The 17,966-nt window shown below is 45.5% G+C and overlaps 1 protein-coding gene across 1 annotated transcript in view; it reads right to left on the reverse strand.

Annotated features, from left to right (window-relative positions):
- Positions 1-2,251: 2,251 nt before the first annotated feature.
- The window catches only part of LOC139754450 (uncharacterized), a 33,486-nt gene continuing 17,771 nt past the window's right edge, over positions 2,252-17,966 (reverse strand). The window contains exons 20-38 of the mRNA XM_071671724.1: positions 16,310-17,381; positions 15,234-15,938; positions 14,846-15,000; positions 14,275-14,376; positions 12,883-13,031; positions 12,352-12,431; positions 11,767-11,892; positions 11,323-11,440; positions 10,896-10,993; positions 10,483-10,701; positions 10,069-10,296; positions 6,628-6,794; positions 6,404-6,535; positions 5,271-5,379; positions 4,750-4,891; positions 4,403-4,519; positions 3,418-3,521; positions 3,125-3,206; positions 2,252-2,432 (exon numbers count right to left, since the gene is read on the reverse strand). Coding sequence (XP_071527825.1) covers positions 2,393-2,432; positions 3,125-3,206; positions 3,418-3,521; positions 4,403-4,519; positions 4,750-4,891; positions 5,271-5,379; positions 6,404-6,535; positions 6,628-6,794; positions 10,069-10,296; positions 10,483-10,701; positions 10,896-10,993; positions 11,323-11,440; positions 11,767-11,892; positions 12,352-12,431; positions 12,883-13,031; positions 14,275-14,376; positions 14,846-15,000; positions 15,234-15,938; positions 16,310-17,381 — 3,945 coding nt within the window. The 3' untranslated portion in view covers positions 2,252-2,392. The remainder of the gene's footprint in view (positions 2,433-3,124; positions 3,207-3,417; positions 3,522-4,402; positions 4,520-4,749; positions 4,892-5,270; positions 5,380-6,403; positions 6,536-6,627; positions 6,795-10,068; positions 10,297-10,482; positions 10,702-10,895; positions 10,994-11,322; positions 11,441-11,766; positions 11,893-12,351; positions 12,432-12,882; positions 13,032-14,274; positions 14,377-14,845; positions 15,001-15,233; positions 15,939-16,309; positions 17,382-17,966) is intronic.

The raw sequence follows: 17,966 nt of genomic DNA on the forward strand, positions 1-17,966 counted from the left end.
GTACCTCATGCTTAAGAGTTGTGAGGGTAATTAGAATTTCAATTTCCTTTTCTCGTCTTAAATCTGGCGTTATTGACAGGTCAGTTGTCGCTGAATAATTCAACATTTAAGACAAAACCTTTATCATCTCCTGCCGAAATATCGATCAAAGGATCGTCCATTACATTCTTTTTAATGGCATGACACAATGGTAAAATCCGTCTCAATGGTGGCCATGATAGTTGAAAATGAAATAGAAACAAGGATATAAAACTTGATTAATCAGGGTTCATTTGCTTGTAAGCCAGACTCGCTGAAGATGGTAAGGTTACGAGAAGTCGAACTCTAGTAGCATTGTCTAACATTAATTTATATGAAAGACAATTAGCGTGATAGGAAGGTGGTGTTCAGTACCTGTGTGGTGGGCTGGGAGGGGCCGTAGTCGGTGTAGCTGCTGTAACAGGCGTGACCCGTGACCAGGAAGGTCAAGTCATGGGATCTGTAGCCAACCACCGACTTGGTGCAGTTGGCAGGCAGCACCACCCCTGTGGAAAGGCGCCAGGCATTAACCACACACACACGCAGATTCAGTCTATCAAACTTTTCTCTAGAGCATCACATATCTCCTGTCCACTTAACTTGATTTTTCTCTTAGACCCATAAAGAAAAAATTATGAATAAAATACCTTGAAAAGAAAAAGGGTGTATATTTAAAATTCTAGTATGCCGAAGCTCTCCTGTCTCGTATGTAAATCTACGTGAAGATAATGTCATGAATCGCTTTTCTATCTGATCATATGTACATTGTAATATCCGTTTACAGTTGGATACCGTAATAAGACCAGGAATTCTTTTTTTCTACACTTGGCAGAAAGCAAACGTACCAGAATCCTGGTACTGCCTGGTTGTGTTGCTGTAGAGGAAGATCTTGGTATGGCCCAGCCTGGTGATGATCGCCAGGTAGGGCGAGGCCAGAGGCACGGCTCCGCTAGTGCCAGCCTCCCTCCAGTCCATCCTGAGGGCGATGATCCTCTCTGGCATATCTCCAAACTCCTGCACGCTGCGCCAGCCCCAGAACTCGCGGACTTGCTCTGTCGGAAGGTAGGTACGAGAAGAAATTTGAACTAGTTTAGTAATACCCATTTAGACTCGAGTGACGCTATAGTGTACAATGTGAAGTACGAAGACTCCGTTTAGGGAGGGGGAAACACGTCAACAAGTCTTCCGTTCTCTTATTCCCGACAAGGCTAGGTACATTCCGTTTTCACTTCGTCCCATTAGACCTACATGAAGGTCTAGATGCAAACTGGAGGAAGCGAGTTTTAGAAAAAGTAAATTAGGGTGATGATGAATACCTGTAGTAAAGTCAAAGCGCGTATGGTCTTTTTGAATAAACTTGCACGACTTTACGAAGGTCGTCGGCCGTAACGACCATGGCAGTCGTTAGGAACGTGGAGTCCAAGTACTCCACTAACCAAGTATCCATCAGACGTGATATAAACATTGACATCAGCCCATTTTCCTTCAGAACGACAGGTTCAGAGCATCTGCGTATTTTATGATGAACGAGACTTCAGGCAGTCTACGTAATGGGGTCTAGATTTCAATACTTGAATTTTCTTTAAGATCTCATAAAACTTTGGGAACTTCTGCGTTGATGCAGTGCAGTTTTGACCACAGATATGACCGATTGATTTGGAATTATAAAAATGGATTCATCGGGGGCGGTAATACCACTGTAGGTTACGTTATTGAAGTTAGCCAAAAGCCAATGTAACAGTTACATTCGACACGTTTCGTTGTGCAGCCAGAGGTATAAACCCCTGGCATTAATATCTTAAATGGATTATAGAGTTTTTGGCAAGTTTTTCCAGCAATTTTATTTTTGCCAATTTCTGAACAGACTGTAGCACCGACATGGGTATTGAGGTCACTACATCCAATCCCTCAGACGAACTTCATTAAGCTAATTAATGAAAAAAAGCAAATTAAACGATACAGGTTTATCGATGTAAATCCTGGAATAATTGTTTCACAACTGGTCAGGGAGATTTGTTAGAATTATATGTTGCATCTGAAGGGGAAGTTCGTATGAATACTCATTTTACACTACACAAGGTGATGCCTTGTCACGATAGGTTCCATCCTTAACCCCACACACTTCTCCGATCATTGCCATTGCCTCGTATACACGAGAATCTCCAACCAATTGCTCATTTCTTAAGGAAAAGTCAAAGCTCTGGAGATCAAATGGTCTTTCACTCACCTGTTACTGCCCAGTGGGAAATACGGGACAGCCTCTCCAGATGACGGAAGGTTCGCCCAGCTGCCTCAAAGGTCATCCGTCTCAGGTTCGAGTCGCCCAGTGACAACCCGTAACTCGTGTTCTTGAAGACGACCAAGTGCAGGAAGGTCACTGGCGCCCGTACCGTGTTGGCGCGACCGAGATGGAACTGAAGGGAGGATTTTTCCGAGGGTTGAACTTCAGTGAAAGGTCATACTAAACGGTAGACAAATGTTCAAAAGACCAAGATGGAAGTCAACAAATATAGCACAGATGATGACCCTGTTCTTTAAGATCTACCTAGATAATGGCTAACAGAAGTGAGGATATTATCTACACAAGCCCTGTGTACACTGGGCTCCGTTATCACTCGGAGAACTAAAGCCATGACCAAGTCTGCACTTCTAATTAGCTGGTTTAGTCGTGACTCGAGGGAAATCAAGCGTAGAGGCTTTTCTATAGGAAGTCTTATGCCTGATGTAAATGAACCGAGTTTTAGCGAGTAGAAAACAAATTGCAGAATCCTACACACGATTTCGTCAGCGACCATCGTGATACAAGATTCCACAAAAATGCAATTTTGTGTAAAATAGTCAAATTTTTTTTTTCTTTTATACAAGTCAACCCGAACGCGGGTTTATTCTACACCGGAGCAGCAATTGGAGCTAAATACTACCATCATGAGTAATTTGGCGGTAGGGAATCGGGCTGCATGGCGTCAGAAAGTTCAATTAATTAAACTTCTGCTCTTTAAAAAAAAAGTATACCGAAGCCATGATGCCAGTTCCCGCCATCACCACTGGGACACATCCAGCCCTCGGCTTGGCTGGCCTGTGTACCCCCTGGTTCCTAGTCACCCACCGCTCTTTCCTGAAGCTCCGTGAGGTTGAAGCCGTTGAAGAGGCCATCCCGGGCACCACAGCCTCGCTCAGCATTGCGACACCTGCAGGAGGAAATGATTTAGGGCTCAAGTCGCATCACAGCGGCTGTTTGTTGAACGATAAGACTGAACGATACCTTAAGAATTAGCCGAACAAGTCAAGCAGTTTTGTACAAGTCGAACGGAAGACTCGGTCTTTAACGGAAGGTTTTCCAAATTATTCATACATCACATATGTACACCAACAAGAACTGATCGATCGATTAGGATCCACCTTGTGAGACCGTGATGGTCAGTTGACCCGCCATGACCTGCTCCCCATTCCGGGTCAACACCAGGTCAGATGAGACAGGTACTCCATCCACGTCACCATATGCCCTAAAAAAGGAAAAAAATTATGAATCCAAAGGAAATGATGTCGCTTTCCACAATTTGAGAAGATACTTTAAAATGAATTAATACCTCTGTGGAAATGCGGATTTTGGAAGATATTTTTTTCTGTCTCGTGTATCGATGACTTGGTTAAAGCCATATGTAGATAAAGTTTACTTCTGTAGACACATCAGTGACCTTGTAACAGTCGCGAGTAAAGATCAGAATAAAAGCGAATTATGAATGCAACAAATTTGGTCCAGTCACCAGGATACAAAGCTGGACAAGTGCCGTCTTAAATTACTTTCATCCTAGAAATAAAAATTGAAGATACGTTTATATTTTAAGTATTTTGCTTGAAACCGTCAAATACTTTGTCTCTTTCATCTGGTTTATTTTGGGTCAACTCTGGAAATGTATTTGATATCCAAAATGATTTTCCAACCAGACTCGAACAGCAAGTTCGTCCTGCCACCGGTAACGTCGACCAGTCATGTCAATCTCGAGCATTGGGTGGATCGAACCCTCAACACGAGTGACGAAGGGATATCGAGAACCCTCTGGCCTGGGACTTGTGATAATTGGAAACACTGCCGTCGTCTTCATAAAAGACAGCGCTGAAATATTGGTAAATATTCACAATCTGCAGTGCTGAAATATTGGTAAATATTCACAATATTCTGCAGTGCTGAAATATTGGTAATTATACACAATACTCTATACGCATCCATCAAAACCTCATACACACCCGGCCCGTGCCAGTAACGGCACACTAGAGAACGGCAGGGCTGGTCTGTGCTCGACCCTGTGGCGACTATGTAAACCCACAAGGGAACACGTTAACCTAAAGACCTTCGGCAACTATAGTTTCCTTCTGCTGGACTCACAGTAGGCGAGGCATAGTGAGCGTCCTGGTGAAGGTGGTGAGACCTGGGATGTCGCCACACGAGGACCTGGACACAGCCAGCCTGAAGGCCTCAGACACGTCGACCCCCTGAACGGTCCTGCAGGAGAAAGTACGTGTTGCAAACACTTAACTCCTGCGTCATAATAGGTCGTGGACTGAAAGGGAAAACTTTTTCCAAGATTTTTAACAGTTAAACCACCCGATGCACAGGCGATAAAACAGAGAAAACCTAAAGCCACTTTTCTCGGTGTCTAAAAACCCTTAAATGTGATTATAGAGTAATTTGGTAATTTGAGTAATCGCCTGAAGAAGGGTAAATGCACTCACCTGCCGTCTTGCACATCGAGGTCGCCGCTGACGATGACGTCTTCGCTGAAGGTCTTCGTGGCGTGGACGACGCACGGTCTCCGGAGCTGGCAGAGATCAGTCATCCTCATCCCGTTGACCAGGTTCGATGTCACCAGGTCGCCTATGGGTTCGAGGGAGACTTGTTAGCTACACAAACACACACAAAGCAGTCGAAGTCAATGCTCGTTACCACACAACGATCGTGATATACAAGAGACTCGGGAGTACATAGGCACGAGCCTGAAACGTGTGCACACACGTACAAGAGCCCACTGCATGTGCACAGGCCCGCACGAGAGCGCGTCAACCAAGGAACGCGAATGAGGAAATATTTGCCACAATGAAGTCATTATTGTCCCTCGGACCTTCAAGACAGGGACGCCTTATTCGCATGTTTCCTAGACGCTACTTACCGTAATTGCTTCCAGACACCCTGTTCATCACCACACTGGAAAGGAGATGTTCTACGTAAAATACGGGATATTTGTATTTTCACTCACCAAGCACATGTACTGAATCAATATCCCAGTGACCCGTGATGACCTGATTCCCAGTGATGGTGAAAACACTCTGAAGGTCACTCGGAGAACGGCCATTGAGGGTGTTCGTCTGTGGAAGGAAGACCGGGTCAGGTGGAGCACACAAGGTTATAGTGGTATTTACGCCTATCATTTTACTCACGAGATGAAGACATCTAAAAGGTGTCCAACGGTGGTCTTCAGACTAGTGATGATGTAGGATACAAGCACAGTCATTAGACACGTATTTAGACCTAGAAAAAGGAGTCTTGCAAGACCGATCACAATTCGTAAAGAGGGTTCGGACCTCCTACCATAACTAAAGCAAGTAGAGTTAGCTTTAGAATTGCTCTAGACAGCAAAAATAACTATAACTTCCAGACGCGTTTTCTACCCGCCGGGGATTATTTCTCTCTATATTCATTCCCGACTCCCACACACTTCTATTAACGAGATTTGTTTTGCCAATCCCGAGAGCAGGTATCTGCAGTCTCATTCCTCCCTCCCCTCGTCTCCATCGCCTCACAGACTCTGCAGACTACAATATACGACTCTAGAACTCCCAAAGCCTTCACTGCGTTCCCCTGTTCACTTTCATCAAAAAAAAAAAGAGACGCAGCATCAATATCCTCTATCGTCAACGCTCTTTTCCTCTCCCATCTATAACCACAGCGACTCTGCTCCTCGCCCCTTCCCCTATGAGCTATTAACTGGTTATTTCTCTCGTCAGCTGAAGGCTCTGTCAAAACGTTACCCGATTGCTCGCTCGGCTAAACCACCCGTCTATCACACCCTCCTCTTGTCAATGCTGGGGCGTCCATATTCATGAATATTGCATGCAATATACAACTTCATCTCCCCAATCTCTAAAAGCTAATCTAATTTTACGCCAAAATCCGACCATTTCATGTATTTCTAAAGCCTCTGGAAGCTCCCAGCTCAAAGTCTCATTTGGACTGGTTCTGTCAAGTATAAACGGCACGTTTCCAGTACATAAGGATGCCAGGGTTGGAGGATAATAATTTCATGCTTAAAATGCACCAAAAAAAGGAGGAAATCGTTTGCAGTTTGTCGTGCGGGAATTTACAGAATATTTAATACTCAGGGAAACCTACCAGGACTTCGTCAGCGAACAAAGAATGCGTCGTCAGGAACCCGAAGTGGAAATTGCCAGGCAGGACCTGTGAAGTACTGCAGGTCTGACGAAGTACCCGGGTGCTCAGGTCAGTCAGGTCGACGTCGTTGACCTGTAGGGAGAGGAAATTTAGTCGTGGTTCAAGGTGAATCCAGAGAAAGACAAACCAAGGTCAAAGGTCAAATAACGGTTAAAAGAACTCACAGTGACTGCCCGAGGGTGCTGGGTCACCAACTCCTGCAGCGTCATCGGCTGCGTCAGTGACACATCTCTGTCTATCGTCCAGAAGTCTCCCAGCGACTCGCTTGTGATTCGATGCGGGCCCAAGAGGACGACTTCAGCATTGACGGGACTCGCGAACTTCGCTCTACCTGCAGGAGGTTGCCGGAGATGTTAGTTTTAACATGTTAACCTATTGGGGAGGTACCTAGCTGACTGGGTCAGGCTGTCATTACACCCCGTCGTGTGGTTTAAAAAAAATAATCTTTCCTTTCGCCGAAGTGCTTTGTGAAATAGGGTATCATGTCTTGCCGTTCCTACTGAAATTTGGTTGGTGGGGATAGTGTCATGACACGAGTTGACAGGTGGGTTATTGTGTAGTGAAATAGTAGGGAGTGGGTCACTTACGCGAGGCCAGGAGATGACAGGTGGGTTGTGTCAGCGACATGAAAGACGTGACAGGTGGGGTCACTCTGGACTTGCCAGACGACAGTTGGGCTACTGTCATGGAACCGACAGAAGACATCACGTACGGTACTGCGTCTAGAGCTGTCCCCACTGATGTATACCAGGTAAGTTATTAGACCAGTTACCGCGTCTTGCATCATGTAGTCATCAGATGTATCATTTGTTTTAGTTGGTGAAAGATAATGGTGTCGGAAAGTGACCTGCCAGACGGTAGCTTTCATGTGTATAGAATGGCACCAAGTTAAGCTGTTTGTTGTAGTTTTACAAGGGAGCCAATGAGAAGCAGTGAAGTATTTATTAAGTAAAGAATGTGTTGCGAGTAAGCAGAGAGGAGGATGAGTGGTTCCAGGAGAAGGTTAGGTGTGCGGCAGCGTTGTGCGAAGTTTCCATAGCTATTTAGTCTGTTTATGAACGCATATAATCGACCGAGCCTTGAAGTAATTGCCTTTAGTTTTGGGTGGGTTATAGTCAAGAGTCATCTATTGTGTATTATGTGCTGTATTTTGTCTTGCCAACGGCTAGATGGGACGTACAATTTTTGCCTCATCCCAGTCACGTAATTAAGTCCCTTGGCATTCCTGTACGAAATTGTACGTAACCCAGACGAGATACTCGGTGCCATCTGTGTTTATAAAACTCCCAGCTCCATTCGTCAGCTAGTTCTGGATGGACGACTGAAACTCCCCATACATACATAACTACACATTCGAATAATTTTAAAGTTATGAAAATAAGGTTCACGTATGGCATGGATTCTCGTCTAATGACCTTAGGGTGTAGAGAAAAATATTACATGTCCAAATGGCCAGAAAACCTTTAGGAAATTTATGTTCATTCATCCGGTGGATGCAATTCGAAAGGCGACATCTCTGATACTGTTGTGCGTGTTGGAGAATCCATAAGTTTGTCTAGGGATTGATGTGCATACGGTCTGAAAGAATTTAATCTCCACGAACGTTCACATCTGAATACTTAATTCAAAGAAGACACGTCCCATGTCCCATCAGTTTGCTCCATGCCTGTTTCTTGTGGCACCATGATGAGGCTAGCACAGAACTGCGTCCTGTCCACCGAGGGATAGACTCCAGTACTGGCGACCCTGGACTGACCTTCCATTGGGTGCGATAGCTTCCAGTGTGGACAGGAGGGAGCGAGGGGTGAAGGCTATAAAGGAAACGAAGAAGCGTAGCACAGCAGTAGAGTTACCAGAACCATTTGGCGACTGTACCATCATAGCCCCAGTGATGCTGTGGACGTAGTACATACAGAGATCCCTCACCAGATTTGGTTCAACATACGTAGAGGTGGCGTTTATGCAAGAAATCACAGGACAGTTGATCAAAGTAGTCTTGAGAATCGTATTTTTTTGCCACAACTTCACATATTGCACGCGTGTAGCGAAATGAAGACATAATACACAGTTCCCTGAGCGGCTATGGAATGTGCAGCGCTGTACAAATACGACAAGACTTCATGACAACGGCACTGTTTACGCCAAAGGTCTAGATCCAGAGCAGTCGTTGTTACCCATGCCTCTCCTGGCGCAGCGAAGCCTGCGTGTCTCCAGTTCGCAACACGTCGCTCTGCCCCTTTACAACTCCGGCCATCCATTCAAGACGCGGCGATTCAGGACTGTGATTCTAGAGCAGTGTTCTAACAGTACTTCCGAGGTATAAAGTGTCATTCCCATGTGAAAATTACACCCTGTTTCACAGTCATCACTTTTGACGAGGTGGTTCAGTATTCATATCGTAATTTTACCCAACTTACATAAGTTTACACCCAGTTCATCTTGTTAAGTTTGACCTCGTTGACACACAACCGACTCTCGAATCACAAGCGAGGTAAACTCGGGTTCATTCCTTGAATAAGTTGCTTTTACTTAACTTCAAATCACCTCTTTTCTTCCCTCAGACCAGCGCCGTCTGTAAACTAGATTAAAAAACTCATTTCGTCTGACAGACTACGGGGAAAGAGACACCACGAGGGGTTAATGTGAAAATTGTGCTTTCACACGAACTGGTGTCATATACACTGGTTACGGGGGAATGGAGGCTTCATATTCCAAGTGCCCTTTTCTTGCATTTAATACGAATATGCATCTTACAGCAACCTTAAGAAATTGATCGAGCGTCGAATATTACAGGCCCGCGATTTAGAGGACGTGACTGGAAAGTATATATACTTGTTAGTGGATCAGTGTAGTAACACCACACAAGACCAGACTTTGGGTCGAACCACATGACAGATGCCCAGTGAAGCACAAGATTGCTCATAGTCAGTGCAAGCGCGAAATTACAGGCCTTTTCCGTGTTGATAGCTACATAGAGGGAGATCTGCCAACGTTACGTAAACACTCGAGGTTCACGAAGTTCATTTCAACTTTACGAGTAAATGTGAACCTCACACGACTACGAAATAGGTGGAGGCCAAGCCAGGCTCGAGATGTTAGAAGCCTCGTTTCATAGATTCGGAGTCAGTGGGCGAGTAAAAGTAATCTTGTTCGTGGTTCTGCCTGTTGACTGTACCTTCTGAGAAGACGTATTTGTATGATATCGTCTCAAGTGTGCCCATAGCATGGTACCGGGTGGATTGTTCAACTTGACGGAGTAGGCGCTTTATAGGTTTTACGTATCTGCATGGATGGCAGCTGTTAGGATGAATCTATGTTCCACAAGGAAACGATAAATCTTTTGCTCATCCCTTAGTCCGGTGAAGCATCCCTTCAGCCAGCGTCTGTTTTCGACCAGTACGTGACCTATTGTAATAATGGTTACCAACGAATGGATTACACTGTTCTCTGTACCTCAAGGAGAGTAGCCTAAGTGTATTTTCCTATCTCATTACTCGGCACCCAGTTACCAGGGGTGGCTCAGGCATGTACGGACTGACAGGTCACATCCTCGACCCACGCTCAGATCTCAGAATACCACGAACACCCAAGCCACTCTCTCTTACCTTGAATTTCCAGCTTATCCACAGAGAGGCGTTCGCATAGGGAGGAGAGATCGAGGCCACTGATACCCCTGGTGGACCTAAAGTCCCCGAGTATGAAGACGGGGGCGAGGAAGGTCTTGGAGGAGGTGAAGACGACGGAGGAGGAGTTATGGAGGACCCCTTCCTCAGACAGGTCCCAGCCTTGCACCAGACCCGCCACGAATACCTCCGCTAGCGACACCACTTCGGCTGCCGAGTGAATCATCATATTTGTACAGTTCCTTTTATGCATTTGCCGTACAAAGTATACCTACTTGCTACTGTACGTATTACACCTACTTGCTCTGTAGCGACCACAAAGACTGAATATTCACTCGCAGAACATGAATGCACTTCGAACACATTATATAAAGTCATTTGTGCGTATTCACTCACCAAACCGCAGCGGCACGTTTATGACTTGCGGTTCGTCAATGGCAATGCAAGATTGTGCAAGACGCAAGAGGTCGACCCCCTGGATTTTGACCCCGGGTGACACCGTGACGTCATTGGAGTTTATGTTTACGACAGCCAGTTGACCGGAAATGACCTGGTCAGGGGTCCTCAACAGCCATCCTTCACCGTACTGCGCTGACGATACGGCATCGAATGATTCTGAAATGACAGTATTTTAGGTCTTGAACTCCACTCAAACTCGATCTCTACGAATACTTTCATATTCTACCACAACCCCATACGTACTTTTCATCAAAAACACATTCATGTAAATATGAATCGATTGCAACAGACGAAGGCCAGGGAGAAGGGAAGAGAGCCTTCATCGTCGAGCGCTTCGTCAGGGGACCTACCGAGGAAGGAGAGGGATTCTATGGTGGTGTTGCCCGCGAGAACAAGCCCGCCAGTGATGACATTGGACGTGTCCTTGTACACGACCCGCTGGGCCAGCCTGGTGGGTGGACGGGAGCGGAAAAATTAGTCCCAGCAAAAGGTGTGGTGTTAGTCGTGCTTCGAAGCCGTGCATGCTGCTTAGACGTAGCAGCGGTGGAGTTCACGAGAGCTAAGTATATACAGATTACGAAACCAAGCCACATGATACAGTAATCAACGTGACTATAATAACTAGCATTTGTTGCGACTATAATACAGTATTCAACAACTCTGACACCTGCTGTGACTACTTTAATTTTCACACGATTTTCGTGAAACACGAGGGAGGCCTCCCGAGTCCCAGAGAAATGAAACGAAAAAAAAAAAAATCGAAACAGAGTGCCGTGCCTGGGTAAGTGGATGACGTTGTTCGTGCTGGGGACTTCGATGCCGAGTGTGGAGAAGTCCTGTAGAACCAACAGCGTCGCCAGCTGCACCTCACTCGACAAAAACACTTGCACATCAACTGGGCCGGGAAAAAAAAAAGGAAATCTTTAAAACTCCAGTCACTGACAGAACATGTCATTTATTTTTAGTTCACCCGAGGTTCAAATTGGATGAAGTGGCAAACGCATGGGTGTGTGTGTATGGCTGGTTCATGTCGATCGAAATGAATATTTGGAGGTAAATGTTGCATTCTACTCGAGTATGGATTTTTGAGGTTCTAAGTTCATCTTCAACAGGAGTGATAACATGATGTTCAAAGTTTTTCACTGCGAGTATAAATCTCTCAAGATCTGATGGAGGAGACAATACACATTACCTAATCCATAGGGTTAGAAGCTACATTACCTGGGTTCTTCCTGAGGGAGTGGTAGAAGAGGTTGTTCACATTGACGCCGTTGATGACGTCCGCCGTGAGGTCGGCAGCGTGGACCTCTCCCTCCGTCACCGCCACCTCCAGGAAGGTCTTCCTGCCTGCATGGCAGCAGTGACAAGCAATGCAATGGTTAAAGAAAGCAGACCCCAGTCTGGCCAGGCAAGCACAAATGACATGTATGGTCTCAATTATCCTCAACATCTGAAGGTGGTGTTAAAACATTTTCTGGTTGGTGGATTTAGCATGACTTGGTCTTAATGACCCCTGACAGTCGATAGACCTCAGAACAAGCCATCGCCCAAGCAGATCCTGCCTCTGAATTAGTTTGTCTCTATATCAATAGCTTGTATTTAGTGAATCAATACAGAAGATATGACTTATAAATTAATTGTGTAACCATAAAGCACAGAAGAAAATCAAATACAGTTGCCTGGCTTGTGTAGTACAGTATATAATATTAACTGGGGTCTAAATAATTTTCACCATTTCCGAAATCATGACGGCTGACAGACTCAGGATTGCTTTTAAGATGCTCCATGCTCTACTTCCTCGCTTACCTGTGATTAATGCAGTCTCGTTCAGCAGCACGAAGTCCTTGAAAGACACCCCCAACACCTGGCCCTCTTCGCAGTCCACCCTGGAGGAGTATGTACACAGTGTGTATAGTAAGGAAACTGGGGGTCTGCTGGATCGTCACCAACGTCAGCACGGAGATATGTCCTTCCCTGGTTACCTTCAGACACATCATCTTATTATGCAACAAGTTCAGAGAGGTTTCCGAGGGTATATAACGGGAGACCTTTGGGGATAAAAACTATTTTGATTGAAGAGAATTAGAAAATTGAACATGTAGAAACACAGAGGGTGATCTAAAAATATACATTTCCCCTCAGCATGACAGTATGGTATCCTAAACTTTCATACAAGAGCAAGTGCATATTATGTTGCTATACGTTTTCATCCAACTTCTAGTTGATGCCATTATGTTTATGAATTAAGGTCTACTACACTCGTTCCTTGACGTGTGGGGTATCTGCATTTTTTATCGAGGTTATACCACGAGGAGGCGACCACAGTCCAACACTCACCCCTCTGTAGCGATGTTCACAAAATTGACGGACGAGACGAACACCTGGTGCTCCGTCGTCACCAGCGCCACCCGCTTCCTCAACTCTGCCAGGTCCAGGTTGTTCACCGTTGACAACACCCTCACGTTGCCCTGCACTGCCACACTCTCCTGGGGTCATGGGGAAATAAGATAAAGCTCCCGTATTTCAATGTGGCACCAAAGGTCGTACTTGATAGGCTGGCTGGTGGACTGTCCAGAACAGCCTTGTCCAGCAGGATTTAATTGCTCGCCACAGTTGTGGCCAACGTCTATTCAGATTCTCCATGTCAAAAAAAAGAAAAAAAAAAAAGAGTTTGAAATGATTGGTTAGAACCAACAATACAGAATCTTTGTGATGAAACTATTGAAAAGATAAATGGAATTAAACAGTAAAGCAAGGTTATGACCGTTTTTGAAATTCATGAAAGCTGGACAAAGAAATCGTAAAAGAACAAAAAACGAAGTTCTATACAGACCATAGATTCACCATAAACCTGTCACCAATTCGCCACGTTTGGCTGGTGGCGAACATGTTGGACAAGCCTGATCTTGAGGATAAAGTCAACCATATCTTTGACCAAGTTCAACATTTAAGGATAAATTCTTATGTTTATAGGAGCGTTAAGATTTCAAGACCAAACCTGGGGAATGTTATACTTGGGTTTGAGATTTGAGGAAGGTTCCATTGTTTTTAGTAGTATGGAGAGAGAGAGAGAGAGAGAGAGAGAGAGAGAGGAGAGAGAGAGAGAATCTGCCAGTGTTGTGCGATTTGGTTCGAGCGTTTCCGCTAGGATTACTGTAGACCTCCAAAACGTATCATATGGAAATATCACTCACAGGGTTGGAGTTCTGGAGCCGCGTCTGTATAGATAACAGAAGACAGAATTCTTTGTCTAGCGTGTACAGGAAAAAGTTCTTCACACGTAGGTGTCATTTAAGGCTGCTTGGGTCAGTTCAATCTGACCTCATGAAAACAGTCTTAGGTTTTCATGTTAAGGAATAAATTGCTAGAAATCCACAGTTGGCAAGGTCTCTACCCAGGGTCGTCAGACACTTTTTTTTTCCCCAATACTTGTCAAGTATTGCACAATATCTATCCCTATTCACTTACAAGTTTTCTATCTATTTCTCAATTGTAAATCAATTTCATGGGGTTGATCGAACCTATAAAGTTACAATAGATTCACCAATATTACTTCATTGATATTCATATCTTAATATTTCGTCTTTAACCTAATGATTTCTGGCTCGAACAAGTCTGTCTCTTGTATAATCATATGCATAGTAAAGACTGAATACATATGCAAATCTTGAGGCAAGACTTACAAACGGTAGCTCATGGTAAATGGCCCATGAACCCCCGAGAACTGACCTTGAACGTGACGACCTTTGTGAAGACGTAATCACCAGTGAGGGTGACGTATTCCGTCGCAGTTACCTGGTTGACCCTCTCCACCGTCACCTCACCACTGACCTGCCAACCACATCGGACCTTAAGTCGAGGGAACCAGCATCGGGAGCGATCAATCCACGTAGTAGCAACCACACAGCTCGGAACATCCACAGATTCAGAACATTAAAAAGTCCTCTCACCATACGAACAGTCGTTTTCTATAGAGATCTTTAAGGTCATTGTTCAAGTTCATCTTGTTCATGCATCGACGTTCTCATTCATTATTCACTCGTCCCATAAACGATCTAATGACTTTATAAAGCTTGTGCTGACGATCCTCTTTTGTCTCGTATCATGACACGTTACTCAACAGTTTGCATTCCACATGATCCCTCACATATAAGCAAGCCAAGTGTACACTTTAGTGTGCCAGGCATACACAGTACGGAGCACAAAGCCAGACATGCACAGTGCAGATCAGGCCAGACATACTGAAGGCATAAAGAGGAAAAGAACACACACACACACACGTCATCCATGCTGTACTCACAGACACAGGCTGTTTGAAGACGAGAGAGGTGGGGATGCTGTGGGTCGTGGTCGGCAAGCCGTGCTGGTCAACACGTACCACATCCACCTCGTTGACAACAGACACGTTCAAGTCCGACTTCAGGATAATGTTTCTGATGCTCCCCATGTGCCTCACTGGAATGGAACGAGGAGAAAAGATCTACTCGAATAAAAGTAAATTTTTCTTAACGCATTGGGAGACAAAACTCGAGGGTTTAGTGGTTCATATGGATTCCGGATTACCCAGCATCCCATATAAGGTAAACTTTTCTAAAAGACTACTTTTTGAAATTTAGTTTCATTAACACGAGACATTTTCTCCACATTTCACTTTTCTCCACATTTCACAACAGAGACAAACTACGTACCTACGTATCGGATGGGCTGACTTGTTGCCAGGTAATACACCTCTCGGAAATGTTGGAGATCCTCGAGCCTATAGCCAGCCACCAGACCCAAGACCCATGACCCCGTCTCCCATTCTCCTGACGGGTACATCGGCGCGGTACTGGGTGTTACGGACGGTGTCGAAGGAGAGGGCGAAGGAGTACTGACAGACGTGGAGACAGAGGCAGTTGGGAGGTATGGATCATAGTAGTCCACAGCTTCCGCGAACGAACCGCCACCATCCTCCAGCTGCGTCAGGCAGAGCAAGACTTTCGTCAGGGTGGCTCGAGCGGCAGGGAGGAGAACACTCAAGAGAGTCAGTTCCTCCTGAACCACGGCTGAGAGGGCCGGCTGGAACTCCTTGGCATAGTTCATCAGAAGGACGAAGCCAGAAGTCTGCGTCGTCAGGTTGCTCCTGTCCAGGCTGTAGATGGTGTCAACCGGTTCGTCGTAAAGGCTCTGGAAGATGTCGCTGACCTGGCGAGTATAATGCCTGAAGTAGGTCTCGAAGGCGACGTCCTCCACGACCGAAGTGACTCTGATATCCCAAGGCTGGGTCGAGTTTATGCTGTACAGGAACTGCAAGGCAACCTGCAGCAGCAAGATCCCTTCCCTCACACTCTCCGGGTTGTTGTAATGCTGAGGGAAGTCGCTGCAGGTGAAGTAACCCTTGGCGCGACTTGTGTCTGGGCAAGTCCACAAAATTAAGTCTTAACACCATGAAATCTCAAGAGACAAAATGAAATGCAACAACCTAAAGCCCCGAGTGTGTACAGGCATAGAAATGTAACTCATGAGATGTATAATTTCTTATTACAGGGTAGGGAAATGACTATCCTTAGAATGGACGAATTTAAAGAGAAAACTATATATATTATATATATATATATATATATATATATATATATATATATATATATATATATATATTATATATATATAATATATTTCCATTCCAACCAAGTGATATGTTCTTACAGACGCTTGAGAAAATGGGTTTCCAGATTACCATCATGTAAAGAAACACAAGAATACTGAACAATAGTTCGTGTCTTACCTTCTGGTTCGACGGCTCGCTTCACCCTCCTCACCACAGACTCTGGCTCCTCCTTCAGTCCTCGGCTATACGACTCTAGCATCGTCAGAATGTCCTCATTGTCCTCCCGACTCCCCGCCGCTACAGTTCCACACACACTCGCAACTTTAAGGTCTTCGCTCAGTCTCTCCTCTTCCCTGATCACTTCGAGGAGCTTTCTGATTCCGTGCTCGGAGACCGCGATCTGAAGGACCTGACGCTGGTTACCCGAGAGCTCGGTGATGTTGCTGACAACCGAGGGATACAGGCGGAGTCTCCTCAATACACTCTTGATATGTGAAAACCCAGGGAGGCAGTGCATACGTGTGGCCTCCGGAGTGGAGGAGCTCTTATCCATCTCTTTGCAGACGGTCCGACATTCCTCGTGGTCGTTAGCGCTGTGGCTGCTTTTATTCCGCCTGTCCTCAAGGGCGTCAGTCAGGTATCTCAAGACGAGGAGGTCCTTGTCTACCGCCAGGTGCTTCGACGTTCGGATATTGATGAACATGGCAAACACGTCTTGCCAGGTCCACGGGTGGTTCATCATTGCATGAAGGTCCTTCTTATACTTTTCGACATTATTAATGATTCTTGTGATATTTTCCCGCAGGAGTGTTAGATTGGACGTCTCCTCCTCTTTCCAGTTTAAGTTCTGGAGATCAAACCTCATTCCTTCGTCTCCACCGTCTATCTGGGAGAAGGCACAGGGAACATCCTGAGCCAGTCTGGTATAGAACTGTGCACTGTGCTGCGAGTGTGTCAGCGTGCGAGGCTCTGCAGAAGCCATGATGCTCAGCAGGTCCTGAGCAGTGGCCACACTCCTGACGCCCCACAGCAGCTCCTCTCTGCGGGCTTCGGCCTCCGTCAGGCCCCGGCTGCCACGGAACCCACAGGAAATCTCATCCCCGCTCGACTCACGCCGTCGGCGCCTGCCTGTGTTGGAGTAACCTGCGGTCGAATCTCCCTGAAGCAAGTGGATGGACCTGAAGGTCTTGCTAGCAGTCACTATCTGATTCCCGTACACACTTAGAACGTCCAGTTGACCATCAGTCACCTGAGATAACAATGATACACAAACCAATCAGGGTTTCATTATTCTACGATTGAAAGGCAACAAGACAATACACCTCTACAAAACCACTTAAAAAAGAACCGACTTGAAGGGAAGAGGACAGGGACATGTTAAATTTAAATTTAAGTTTCAAACCTAATGAAACTTCTGCAGGCTTTTCCTCAAGTTTCATCGTCTGCTTTGAGCGGTTGGCTACTGGAGCAGAGAATGCCATTTGACCGGGAGAAACTTTACGATAAAAACCCGAGCGATAAGACTCGACCACACTTAACCGGGGAAACTTAGTGTGGATTAACTGCAGCAAAAAGATTTCCGTGTGGAATTCTGCATAGCAGTTGAAGTGGAGGAGTAGTCATAACGGTAGCTCGGAGTTGGCCCCGTGTACCCAAAGCTCCTGCGTACAGAGTACCACACCATTACATCCGATTGGATTAAATTCTTCAGTCATTCGCACTTCCCCTCCACAGCTGCCTAAGCTGGGAAGGGCTTTTATTGGTAGTTGAAGTAACGAAAATTTGGATTATACCTTACCGACCTAATTTTGCCAGAGCAGTCAAGAGCCCGGAT

This window comes from Panulirus ornatus, chromosome 17, assembly GCF_036320965.1.
Source record: "Panulirus ornatus isolate Po-2019 chromosome 17, ASM3632096v1, whole genome shotgun sequence".
Taxonomy (NCBI): domain Eukaryota; kingdom Metazoa; phylum Arthropoda; class Malacostraca; order Decapoda; family Palinuridae; genus Panulirus; species Panulirus ornatus.